This window comes from Pecten maximus, chromosome 12 (assembly GCF_902652985.1).
Source record: "Pecten maximus chromosome 12, xPecMax1.1, whole genome shotgun sequence".
Taxonomy (NCBI): domain Eukaryota; kingdom Metazoa; phylum Mollusca; class Bivalvia; order Pectinida; family Pectinidae; genus Pecten; species Pecten maximus.
The window spans coordinates 28,278,995-28,293,959 of NC_047026.1; the positions used below are offsets into that span (position 1 = coordinate 28,278,995).

Below are 14,965 nucleotides of genomic sequence, written 5' to 3' on the forward strand. Positions count from 1 at the left end.
TTAAAGAACAGGATACAGGCAGTATATCTCCCGCCATTCAAAAAACCATAAGAATAGGATACAGGCAGCGCTATATTATATACATTTCCCCATCATTCAAACATCCTATAGAATAAGAAGAGGAGTACCAAGTAATACCTTACTCATTGTATTACTAACAGAACCTCCAATTACTCAGTTTGTAGAAACAGATCCCTAATTACACGCCTGTTGGCTTCTTGCTGCTATCATTAACCCTATAGAGATCTGTATCAACCAATACATGTAAACATGAGATCCTGCTGAGTCAGCCTTGACTCACTAGACAATGTACCTGTACTTCCCAGTGATGACATCACCCTCTCACACCTATCAGACTTTTATCAGAACTACTGTGCAAAAGAGGTGAGACCTGTGTATCTTGACCTAGAGCCAACTGGTTCTCAAAACAAACATCTAAAATCCCTAACTCTACCTTTTACTTGCACTATAAAGGTGTCTTTGTCATTCTTGTTTTAAATCCGGACATTTTCCATGGAAGACTAATTAGCTTAATAATAATGCTTGCTTCACATCTATATACAATAATGAACATAAGATAAGGAATATACATTTTTTTGTACTCTTATTCAATTAAACTGAAACTAAAATTATAATTAACACAAACCAACGTCAATGAAGTGTAATGTACATGTATGTATCTTGTAGTGTATTTAAATAGTCTGTCAATTTATCGTTCATCTTCAAATTCCAAAACCATCACCAAGCAACCACCCTTCAATCTCACATCTCACATGAGCTGTCATTAGAAGTAAATCTGAAGGATTTAATGTTTGCTTACAGATCTAGAGATCCCAGCTAGGATGTACAACATTTCCCCATTTTCAGGAGACCTTTACAGTCAATGTATCTATAAAATGTTTCTCAAATGTTCTAATCTACTTTATCAATTCTAAATGGCCCACTGCAAGAACATTTCCAACATTTATAGAAACCAAAAACTGTCAACATTTGTTAGTTTACATGGTATCATTAAGCACAATTTCCAAATGTATAAACAACAGACAGAATAATTAGGTCCCCTGGGTTCTTGTATGTGTGGAACAATTGGCCAGGAAATGACTGGGTGAGTATATGGAGAAATGATCAGCACGTCAAACAGCTGGAATCAGTTTCAGAATCAGTTTCGGCGTTTATACATACATTTTACTGCCAATGGTCAATCAGATAACATCATGGTATACCTAAACCAACCATCTCTCCATCACACCTCAGAATATCAGAGTGCTGGTGTAGACTTATTTTCTGAAAGGCTTTTAACTTTATCCTTGACCTTAGAACCACACTCAAATCCAGAAGAGTTTCGAATACGTTTTACATTAAAAATATATAAGGAAAGATACAGTCGATATAAGATACAGTTAGATACCAGGTTTATCTAGGACTAGAGACTGGAATCATGTTCTCTTTCACCAAGATAAAATTTCAAACATATGCTATCATTTATTAAATGCTTTTTTTAACATCTAATTTTCAATTCAGTAAGTTTAATTCAAATGGAAATCTCATTGTCAAATTAGTTATATGAGGGCAAGATCTCTTCTACCTGTTTCACATCATAAAATGTATTTTTTGTCACCAGCAGCTTGATTTTAAAATTACACTTTTGGGAAGGAAATTCCCACATCTTCATTAATTCTTCTGAATCCATAAACATTTGAACGCAATAGGCAGAATAATTATAGGGCTAAAAAATCATCGATGTAGGTATGTTTAATCCAGCGTGCACGATACGTATGTCTTCATTTACATAGCAAGTGTTATAGGTGATGGTCTTGGATGATCGAAAAACGAATCAAAATCCCAAATCTAGTTCTACAGCCTGTCTATAGCATGGCATGAAATAACATCGCTAATCAACAGTAAGTACTGCCTTGAACACGCCATTACATAAACACGTTACCACGATATCAACTGGATCTGTGGTGATTCTACTAGCGATAGACAAAATTGCTTCAAACCAGATCTAACTATACTGCATAACACATGTACAGGGCTAATAGCCTACTAAATGTCGGTCAGACTTACAATCTACACACAAACTTAGAGGATGGAAACAGGAAAGACAAATCAAAGGGACAGGGATAGGAGCCCTTCGTGGGTGGACCTTTATTCTCCATTTTCAAATGACCCGAAAGTTGTGTTGGCAGGTCTGATAGGAGGATTCTCTCCCAGCCTATATCTGATCAAGTCAGATATAAGCTTGTATCAAACAGACAGCAGGTGTCTTGCATTACAAGCTGATGGAAAACCCAGATCTAGACTGAAACTGTGATCAGTGTATCAGATCCAGGAAAATTAAAACTTGTAGAAGTCAAACCTAAGATTTTGGTTGTCAGTAAAGCCTTTGAAGGTGTTTTAAACACATCTACATGTACATATATCTTACATTTATCAAACAATACTTCAAGAACTGATTAATGCTAGACTTCATTTCCTTTTGTGTGTAAAGGTTTGTTTGTGGGTATAGGTGATTATGAATCAGCATGTGTTGAATTGGTCAGATCTATCAAATCTCATTGAATTTGAATCAAATTATACAGTATAGTGTACATATATCTTTTCCTGCTTCAGATGAAACAAAAAGCACCACAATTGCTTTATTATGAATTATAAGTATCTTTTCTTGATCAAGCTAATTATAGGAAGGAAATGTTCTTTTTCATGTAAAACTAGATGCGTCAGAGCGACATGAATACCCCACCACTAACCAAATGAAGGTACAGAATTTCCAGTGTTATTGACTTTACTAAGAGGTACAGTTATAATTTTCAGAATAAGTCTAAGGTATTGGTTGACCAAGACATATTGGTTACTTAACTAAATCACCAGCTGGCCTGATTCCAATTCATTTAAAGTGAATGTCACTTTCAGTAACCCGTGTATTGCCATTTACAGTGCTCAGGTAATTAAGAGATTCTATGATTTAACATACATACGTTATACATTAACGGACATCAATGTAGACAATTAGAGCTATTATACATTAACAAACATTAATGTAGACAATTAGAGCTATTATATATATATACATTAACGGACATCAATGTAGACATATGTTGTAAGCTTACGTAATGTACAACTACCGTAAGTATAAATAACAAAGTTTATGTTTCTTGCAATTTCATACACAAAATGTTTGTCACTTAGTTTTACAATGTTTTGGATACATATACACATGTTTCATGGTGTGAAATGGGTACATACAACATATCTCACAACTTACCGACTCTGAAATTTTGATCTCCATTAAACGCCCCCCCTTGGAAAAATTTCACGCCCCCGGGGCGTTTATTAGAATAAATACGGTATATACATTAACGGACATCAATGTAGACAATTAGAGCTATTATATATTAACGGACATCAATGTAGACAATTAGACTATTATATATTAACGGACATCAATGTAGACAATTAGAGCTATTATACATTAACGAACATTAATGTAGACATTTAGAGCTATTATACATTAACGAACATTAATGTAGACATTTAGAGCTATTATATATATATACATTAACGAACATTAATGTAGACAATAATGTTATTTCTGTATTATCAAGCATTGATTTACATGGGATAATTAGATGCTTATCCTTCCAGAACACCTGGTCTAATTCTCCTTGTACTTTTCAAGGGTCTCCATGCAAATTTAAATTTGTGTTCATATTTTGGCTTTGTTTTATTAATAATTAGTTGGAGTTATGGTTTTGTTATATATTGGTATTCTCCATTGTTATAGTTAAAACGCCATCTACAATGTAGGGGTGTAATTTGTGAATGGGACATCACTCCACTTTTCAATGGTTGTACACTGAACTTATAAATACAGTGTACTAAATATAATTACATTTGTGTACATTGTCTATATATATATGTATATACCTATTCTAGTTGGGATAACAAAGACGGAAACAATTTAATTTCAGATTCCAAACACCAATTTTATACTGCAATATCATCAGATATTTATTTTCGATGTTGAATATTTGAGATTCTGAAAATAGCAAGCTCAGCAGGAACAGGCCGAGATTACTGTTAGATTTACGGGCGCCCACGGCTAGCAGTGTCAAGGACCCCCACAAACAGTAGTGGGGGAGGCAAATTATTTACATTTTTGAAACTATTTATAAACTCATCCTTTGAGCCTTTCAAACCTTTTCACATAACTTCTTTCCTGAACAACTGATATCCAGTATCCAGTGTATTCTATCAGTTTTTTCCAGGATTTAAATTTCAAATGTTATATATTTTCTGATGTGTGTATATAAGAATCTAACTAGTAATTGTCTGATCAGAATTTTTTTTATTATTGTTTCTGTAAACTTTGCTTTATCTGAAATTATTGCCCGAGTCTATTTTAAGAAACTCATTTGGCAATTTGTTGGATTTTATCTTTAAAATAGACATTTTGCTGATTACTTTGACCAGAATAAACACGCATTGAGGCAGTATAAATCGTCCAATCATCATCGTTCTGCCACGTAGTACTTAAAGCTGGGAATATTTAGTATTCTGTATCCAGATAAATTTTATATCCTAGATATCTCTCAACACCATGATACTTCATTTCTGGTCGCAGCCTAAACCATCCATGGTTGTATTCTATATATACCTGATACACAGAGCCCGGGACATACAATGTACATGATGTATGCATAAAACGTATCCATAAAGTTTTTAAGTAATTGGAAACATCAACAAATGTGTTTTAACATGTATGCTGTCCTTTTTCTGATGAGAATGGAGCTACATGTAAATAATAGTTTATTTTTTGATATCCACATGTACGTACACTGGAATAAGTCAAGGCTCTCCAAGTTTGGTCCTACTCAGTTTTAGTGAAAATTTTATCAAAAGTCTTTAAATTTCAATGGAAAAAATAAATTCTCAATGACCAAATCTGAGCTTGACCTGTGTATATCCTTATCATTTTACAACTACATAGCACATTAAAAGTTTTACATTTGTATCTGTTAAAAGAGTCAATTAGTGAAAACAAAATTGTAATGAATGACAACCAAGGGTAATGCGCTGTATATTATACCTTGACCGTAAAATGACTGGGGCATATATATATACCAATCCTGCAGATGGACTACCCTGAGTAGATGAGTTCATATACATATTCCTGAATGTCACATATCCAAAAGCACTTCTTATTCAAACTTTTGATTTTAAGTTCTTGAGTTTACCTATTGTTATAAACTTGCATATCCTAACAAATAGTGTGTCCATTGAGAGGTTCGGATGTATAGTATTCTACAGTATTGATGGTGGGGGCACCAGTCATATAACCTCAGTTGCAGACACTTTACCCTTATTGCCCTGGATGGATGGCATGTGACGGGCCTCCTGTATGTTCCTCATAGAGGTTGTCACCAACTACTACCAGGAGATCCACCTCAAAATTATTCTGGCTGTTCATGGGGTGATAAACCCAGCAAACAAACAAAGTATTAATAGTTCATTCCAGAGATGAAATGTCTAAAAATCACCAAAATACAATATTATACAAACCTTCATTTGATAAGTGAAAACACAGTTCATCTCCCACATCTGGACTTCTGCACACATCTTTATTTACGACCCAGTACTCGGGTCGGTCCAGTAACAGGTCGGAATCGTCGGGTAGGTCGTCAAGCTGTACTCTTGATGGATTACATGCCGTCAAACCGACACCGAGTCCGCCAACATAGGACCTGTCCACACCCAGAACCTGTATCACTATTTTCTCCCCACACTTCAATGGCCGCGATGAGAATACATAGCCATTACAGTATTCGTCCTGAGAGCGGGTGGCCACAATACGATCAGCTGATAACTGGACATTTTTACCAGTGAGCATATGCCACTTTAGTGGTGTAAAAGTCAAATTTGCATAGTAACGTACTGCTGGAAAGCCTGCAGGTGTCTCTGTATTAGGAGCACTGTTTATTGATAACGATGACAAAGATGAAGCAAGGTCTCTGTTTACACTGACTGAAGAACTTGACGAGCTTGTTGGAGACATCACCATGTTGTTTAGACGTACTGGCTCTACAATAAGAATAACACACAAGGTTTAATATTGTTTATCACTACATTCGTAACTGAGATAAACAGATAACTTGAAACTACACAAGTGGTACTTCAATATTTCTTTTACTGTAAATTCTCAAGTATAGTGCACACTTTTTAGCAAAAAATCTTATTCTTGATACAAAAGGCCCAGAGGGCCTGTATCACTCACCTGGTTTCATGAGATATGAAACAAGAATGATCGATGCTTAAGTATATTTGTCGCTGCAGGTATTGCTATGTCAATATATCATAAGCATTTTTTATGGGTACATGTACATTGGTTTTATTGTAATTCTAAAAATTTCAATTTAGCCAAATTGACCCCTTTTGGCCCCACCCCTCGGTCCCCCGGGGGGTTAACCCCAACATTTGTACAATTTTGAATACCCACCCCATAACCATGCTACCATACAAATGTGGTTTTATGTAAAAGAGTACAATTAATCCATGAAATTAAATTGACTTTGAGCACAACCCCAAAGGGATTGCTACCACACAAATGTTGAGTGATATCCATTGCTTAGTTTCAGAGAAACCTATTGACCTCTTTTGACCCTGCCCTCAGTACCCCCCGGGGGGTAAGCTCCTTCCTTTATATAATTTTAAATTCCTATCCCAAGGGGATGCTACCAGTCAAATATGAGAGATATAGCCATTGCTTAGTTTCAGAGAAGAAGTTGTTTATATCAATTTAGCCAAATTGACCCCTTTTGACCCCGCCCCTCAGACCCCCGGGGGTCAGCCCCACCATTTATTCAATTTTGAATCCCAACCTCAAAGGGATGCTCACAGTCAAATAAGAGCGATATCCATTGCTTAGTTTCAGAGGAGATATTGTTTATATCAATTCAGCCAAATTGACCCTGTTTTGCCCCGCCCCTCAGCTCCCCAAGAGGATGCTACCAGGCAAATATGAGCGATATCCATTGCTTGGTTTCAGAGAAGAAGTTGTTTATATCTTTTAGCCAAATTGACCCCTTTGGCCCCACCCCTCAGCCCCCAGGGGGGTCATCCCCATCATTTGTACAATTTTGAATCCCTTCCCCAAGGGGATGCTACCAGGCGATTATGAGCGATATCCATTGCTTAGTTTCAGAGAAGAAGTCGTTTATATCAATTTAGCAAAATTGACCCCTTTTGGCCTCCGCCCCTATGACCCCCGGGGGGTCAGCCCCATCATTTGTACAATTCTGAGTCCCCACCCCATAGGGATGCTTTTGACAAAATTTGTCTGATGGGTGGTTATATATGAAGAAGAAGTCAATTGTTGACGGACGGACGGCCCGACTGGCAGACGACGGACAACGGACGACAGACAAATGCAAATATGAATATCAATTTTTTTTCTTCTAATCAAGTAATTAAATAATTAAAATCTAAAAATAATGAAAATCTATCATTATTAGATTGAATATCTATAATATTTCTAATATTGTATTTATATATATTCCAACAATGTAATTAAAATCTGATGATTATGAAAATCAATATTTGAACATCAATAATGTTTTTTTTTTTAATCTAGTAATTCTTTAATTAAACAATCTAATTAAAATCTGATACTAATTATAAAAATCAAATTTTAATCAGAATGAAAAACAAACTTTCTGAAATGCTTCTGTATCCATTAAGAATTTATAATCAACCTTTTAATAAAATCTGAGTAAAGAAATGAAATTAGAACTAAAGCAAGAATTTTCTCTGCAGGTTTGGAGTTTGATTGACCCAGTGAACAAATTTTGTATGGAAACTAGTTTTTTATTTAGAAAAACAGTGAGATGGACCTCTAATTATTAGAGTATGTCAAGCAAAAGTGTTCCTTATATCATAATCATACATTGTATATATATATGATAAGGAAGTATTTTATGAAGTTTAATCATATATTATACGAATTACACAGGACACATGTACATCAGCCTAAGAAAACTCTATACAGTATATGGCACAGAGCTTTTAAAATTTTATTATTCATAATGTAAGCATTGGTGACTTTGACCCTCATTTTACACAATTTCTGCAAGGAAGGTTGAGAATTGTGTTTTTTAAGTCTAAAGGATCTCAATTAAGATATGCAGGAACTTTTACATGGGTGACTATAATAGCTGATGAAGCTGACCAATGAGAGAGGAAGCTGTAAAATGCCTGGTAAGATCAAGCTAAAATGAAATAAAATGATTTCTGAATTGGAACTGATATACATAATGTCATGAAAGTACAGGGATGGGAATTTCTCTGAAAAATATTGATTTGTAAAAGTAATTTCCTGAAGGTTTTGCTCGATACAGCAATTGCATATACATTTGACTGAGGGTCACAAGCTTAAGTGTTTGACAAACTTCCAAACATTCATAAAATTTGAACTTTTATTTACAAAAATCAGCTATATGTCAGTACCAAAGAGAATGCCAGGAGTTCACAGTGTACTATACATATCTGTTTTTGATCAGCAGTTTCTTGGATGAAGTATTAGGATGTAATGACTGCCAATTCTCAATGGCTTTTGCTCCTATAATACCTCCATTTCATTTACTGACAGCCTCACGTTAGACCAGGAATCCCTAGGGACCAGAAACAGCTACATACATGTCCAAACATTCTATTGTTTTGTCTGAAAATAAACCTTTGTACCGCTTTTCCACAACTACTGGCTAGAAGCCAATTCCCATCAGGATCACAGTAAACGAGAATAACATATACTACATGACCAAACTGCTCTTCGAGTCCAAAATTCACGAGAAAATTCCTAGAATTCTGCAAAAACATCAAGAACAACATAGTTTGTGGTTATTCTGGAACATTTACAATAAGGTAATTGGTGAAATTAGGTCAGAACTACCATTGTTCCAGCTTTCCTAATGTTTTCAATAACATACCCTGAGTGTTCTCCAGGGCATCAAGCAGCTGTAGCTAATTCTAACACAGGTAAAACTCAATAGGGAGAACAAGAGCAGGGCTTGACTTGTACAAGTGAAGCTTTAATCTGTACAAAGGGTTTTGTGTTGGAAAATCAAAAAGAAAATCCTCTTGAGATAATTTCTAGGTATGACTGCTTGTAATGATAATGGTTTCCACATGATTCTCTAAAACATCAGCATCGGTAAGTGATATAAAACAATTAGCCCTTTTTTTCTGTTGATATGATGTAATTCATACCACTGCCATGTGACAACAATTAAGATTTCGGTCAGGAGGGTAAATACAAAGGCTGATTGTTTTATACTACAAATCACTATCATGGTTATAACTGTGTTTATCTGCAAAAATATAAAGCCCCATTTTACATTTTTGTAGAATCATTGCGAGAAGGCCTATTTGTACACTAGGCGAGAAGGCCTATTTGTACATATGTACACTAGGCGAGAATGCCTATTTGAGGATAAATATGGAACTTAATTATATATATAACTTTTACACTAGGCGAGAAGGCTTATTTGAGGATTAATATGGAACTTAATTATATATATAACTTTTACACTAGGCGAGAAGGCCTATTTGAGGATAAATATGGAACTTAACTTTTACACAAGGCGAGAAGGCCTATTTGAGGATAAATATGGAAATTAACTTTTACACAAGGCGAGAAGGCCTATTTGAGGATAAATATGGAAATTAACTTTTACACAAGGCGAGAAGGCCTATTTGTACACTAGGCGAGACGGCCTATTTGAGGATAAATATGGAACTTAACTTTTACACAAGGCGAGAAGGCCTATTTGAGGATAAATATGGAAATTAACTTTTACACTAGGCGAGAAGGCCTATTTGAGGATAAATATGGAAATTAACTTTTACACAAGGCGAGAAGGCCTATTTGAGGATAAATATGGAAATTAACTTTTACACAAGGCGAGAAGGCCTATTTGAGGATAAATATGTTATTGACTGCATCTGTTTATAACACATCTTAACAATAATAAATGTATACTGTATTTTTGTATTCTTCACTTATGACCAAAGTTCTTACAACCTTTATCTTTTGCTGCATTATATAGCTAATGGATGAAATGATATAAGGTGTATGGCTATATATTGTTTTGGATTTGATAAGGTGTATGGCTATATATTGTTTTGGATTTGGTTTAGAGATGGCTAATGGCTGCTACTCTTAATCAACAATTCATGGACATTGTTTTCTCAGTCCAGAGCTACTAAAAGCAACAGGAATATGACGAAGTTGGTCAAGATCCCTATATGTTAAATCTGGGATCATAAGCTGTGAAATGGCTGTTAAACAAACAAATGCTAATGAGCTTGAGCCTGAAATTTGGTTGCTGTGAAAACGTTATTCATGACGCCATGCTTTATATGACGCCTTGCTATGGGTTAGAAGGTACTTGTGATGTGTCTTAATTCTGTGTTGTATAGAGAAGTATTGAAAATGCATTTGTACGCCATTGTCTCATGTAAAATTTATATAACAAAACCTATTGACAGCTAGACCATCTATATACATTGTATGTGGATGACCCCATCAGACTAATTATAATTATAGCTCTGGGTTTTTATTCTAGTAGCATGATTGTATTCATTCTTCTTCTCAGATATATATATATACAAGGCTACATAGTTGGGATCTTGACTGTTTCCATTGTGTGACTGAGATGCTACTCTAGTTATAGACTATATAACTTGTTACTTTTAATTTGTTGGTACCGTATGGGTGTAAATTTTTGCCGTATGGGTGCAATTTTTGTAACAAAAGTGTCATTCAATTTTTGAGATTTTTTTTTCTGCAACTTTGGAATCATAGTTAATTAAGGTTTAAACCATCGTTTACACAAATACAACATGAGATATCCAAGTCTCTGACACAATTCAAATGCAATCTAGCATTCCAAAATACAAATCAAATTTTTGCAATTTAGTATATTATGGTAACTACTGTATACTGTAAGCATCTATTAGGTTTGCCAGGCTTCTAGGGGCAATTATAGTAACATGAAAGAGTTCACATCTCTAAATCTGAGCCCAGAAAATCAGATGTACCAGTAATCCCATATACATATACAGGTAGTTAACAGGTGGTGATCTCAACATTCCCATATTTATAACCTAAGTTATTAGACCCATAAAAGCATTTGGATGTAGACCATATGTCACATGACCTTGACATTTTCGGTCAAAGGTCAGATAGGTAAATTGTTACCATACATGTAGTTTAGCTTCAAAAAGAAAATTTGTTTTGTCAGACCAATACAAAACCCTGGCGACAATGTAGCAAAATATGCAAATAGGGAGCAGTTGCTATTTATGTAGGGAGTTGAAGAGTGTTTTGAGTTGAGTTTGGCCTGAACACCCATCTGAATACCTGGATTTGCGAATTCCACCGCCAGTGTATTGCCGTATATATCAAACAATGCCCAGAGAGGGAGCTGTGTGTTTACTCCTGTGAAGAATAATCCTACGTCTTCTCCATTCACACCATAAAACACATCACCATTACGAGTCACATAGAAGTGTAAGGTATTATTTGGTGTAGCGTATCTTTCCGCCAATGCCTTCGCCCAGTTTCCCTGTTTGTTCGTCATGTCTGGACAAGCATAACGTGGAAGATCTGACCCTCGCAAACTTCCAGGGTCAATGTTTGTAAATCCAAACCGAAGTACACCACTCCAACTACTTGATGTCTCTGCAAATTTGATGTACACTTTTTCGTTGATGGCAATTGGTCGATTACTGAAGCATATAGCTTTGCAGAAGCTGTCGCCTCGCTTGGCAATGCTGGCGTCTGAATTGAGTTCCACATTGTCGCCACAGATCAGATGGAACTTGAGGGGTGAGGCTGGTTGGTACAGACCTGCTAGCTCTCCTATCAGCCCTGAAAGTACACAACAATGTCACACATTTTAGATTCATATTTGACATTATATCAACATTTACACAGGAAAACAAAGTAGGTTATATATGCATGTACATGTACCTATATTTAGACCATGAAAGTTCATCAGTAACAACAGCAAATAATTTTGTTCTGGTTTTGCACTTTTTATCATGAAAAATAGGTGTCATTTGATCTGTGTGTGTACATTCTTTATAATGGTATGTTGACAATATTATCATGTCTACAGGTACAAGCAGGTACAACAGAATGGATTGTAACATCAAATTTAAGTTCATATGCATAACACCATGAGAAAGGATCATAATGTAGTTGTTTGAATGTCCTTATCCTGTGTTTCTCCTTTTTAAAGCAGAATTGGACAGGAATGAAACTTGAGCTTTTTCACATAAATTTTCAGTATTGTTTATGCATCAGATCTTTGTCTACAAATATATAGAGAAAATCTATTTAGATCAATAGATTTAATGTTAAGGTCTATAAAAAAGTTACGATGACCACGATGACCACGATGACCACGTAAACCAAGGTGAAATGTAACAATATATCTGTCATTATATACATATATATGTACTGGATGCAGTAAACATGTGTGCTGAGTCCCGGATGTGATAGATTTATATGTGTTGTATGTTATCTCTGTTGACTTGGGGCTTCCATGCTCCACAGACATGGCTTCTCTATCTCTGTAGGAGATAAAGATGTTGATAGGCTTCTGTAGTGTGGGAACGCTCCTTTCCAACACCTGGCCTCTTCTCTGTGCAGGATTGAGAAGGTCCCTCTACATCTGATGGTTTAAAATCTCCTACAAATGGCCCCTCTGTGACCTTAAAACTACCTTCAGAAGGCCCCTCTGTGACCTTACAACTACCTTCAGAAGGCCCCTCTTTGACTTTACAGTACCCTTCTGTAAGGCCCCTCTGTGACTTTACAGTACCCTTCTGTAAGGCCCCTCTGTGACTTTACAGTACCCTTCTGTAAGTCCACTCTGTGACTTTACAGTAGCCTTCTGTAAGGCCCCTCTGTGACTTTACAGTAGCCTTCTGTAAGGCCCCTCTTTGACTTTACAGTACCCTTCTGCAAGGCCCCACTGTGACTTTACAGTACCCTTCTGTAAGGCCCCTCTGTGACTTTACAGTACCCTTCTGTAAGTCCACTCTGTGACTTTACAGTAGCCTTCTGTAAGGCCCCTCTGTGACTTTACAGTAGCCTTCTGTAAGGCCCCTCTGTGACTTTACAGTAGCCTTCTGTAAGGCCCCTCTGTGACTTTACAGTAGCCTTCTGTAAGGCCCCTCTGTGACTTTACAGTAGCCTTCTGTAAGGCCCCTCTGTGACTTTACACTACCCTTCTGTAAGGCCCCTCTGTGACTTTACCTTCTTTACCGTTACCTTTGGAAGGCCCCTCTGTGACTTTACCATTCCTTTCAGAAGACCCCTCTGTGACTTTACCATTCCTTTCAGAAGGCCCCTCTGTGACTTTACCATTCCTTTCAGAAGGCCCCTCTGTGACTTTACCATTCCTTTCAGAAGGCCCCTCTGTGACTTTACCATTCCTTTCAGAAGGCCCCTCTGTGACTTTACCATTCCTTTCAGAAGGCCCCTCTAAGGTAACTTATGCACATATAAATTGTATACATTTTGATTCAAAGTTAGGTTGGGCATATTGCAGAACATTGAACTTTAAAGTTACTGGCATTTTTGTTGAACTACAATTCACATGACATACTGTAAGCTTGTTACTAGACATGCATGGGCTATCCTGAACCTGCTGTACACTTCTACCTACCCCTGAAACCCCATAACAACCACCTCTCTTTATAATCCTCACCTGTGTATGTCTCCTTCCTCACCACAAACCCCCATGACCCTGCATGACCACCACATTCATCAACCCCACTTACATTATCATCACCAGCCCACAGTTTCCCCTCCCCACTTTACTCACCACAAACCATCACCCCCTTCTCAACCTCTTTCCTCTGACCACTTTTCTCCCTTACTTACCACTAACCCATCCCCCATGAGGTGACCATAATCTAATCTCGGCTTACTCACCACAAACATCAACCCCCCTCTCCCCCCATACCCAACACAATCTCACCTTCCTTACTCATGGAAACATAACCCAAACCAGCACTAATAATGATGTAAATCAGAGATGACAGGTAATCAAGGCCTGAGGTCTATAGGACACATGTATCCCCTCCCTAATTCCTCTCCCTCATACATAAGAAGACACCACAGGCCATTATAGTGATACTTTGGCCCGTCCTGTGGGAACTGTGTGTAGGTATGTACGATACACAATTCATCATGGCTAATTACAACCTACTAACTGACAATTGTATATTATGGGCCAGTACCAATGCAATATGACTACCAGATATATTCTCTGTCTACCTCGGGCTCCAGCCAATAGGAATACACAAACTTTTATTATTGCATGCTGTAAGAGAAGGTTGAAATTGTCCAAATCTTTGCCTCATATATCTCTATTGTAAGCAAACATACTATCATTTTTTTTAATTCTCTCTTGGTACACTCTGTCAGCTTGGACTTTTGAATCATCATTTTGCAGTGAAACTATTTCCAATTTTAGTTTTTGTCAAGAGAGCGAAAATAACACTAAATGGGCTAAAATCTAATACTGTAGAATAAATCATATCACAGTTTGCTACTAAGGCAAACTTAATCAACAAAAATTGTATTATTGGATGCAAGGGCAAAACTGATATTCTGGGTGAATGTTTTCCCTTATAAAGTATACATAAATATATACAGACACAGCAGTATGGTAACTAGCTTCTAAAACATACAGGCCATGCATGAATACAGTAACAATCAAATACAATTGGAAAGTTTATATCAGGTGAAAAAATATTCAAAAGCAGAGCTTGCAATGCAGACATCTGACAGAGATCTAAAACTGAAATGATTCGTTTTTGAAAATAAAGAAAAAAACATGGAAGACTGACAATCAATACTCTGCTACTGAGTGCAATAACCTTTTACACAAGA

The 14,965-nt window shown here is 36.5% G+C and overlaps 1 protein-coding gene across 2 annotated transcripts in view; it reads right to left on the minus strand.

The window, feature by feature from the left end:
* LOC117338781 (protein neuralized-like) overlaps positions 1-14,965 on the minus strand; it is a 64,742-nt gene that overhangs the window by 4,755 nt on the left and 45,022 nt on the right. For both annotated transcript variants that reach the window (XM_033900110.1, XM_033900109.1), the window contains 2 exons: positions 11,417-11,926; positions 5,563-6,081 (listed from right to left, as the gene is read on the minus strand). In XM_033900110.1, the coding sequence (XP_033756001.1) occupies positions 5,563-6,081; positions 11,417-11,926 (1,029 nt within the window). The remainder of the gene's footprint in view (positions 1-5,562; positions 6,082-11,416; positions 11,927-14,965) is intronic.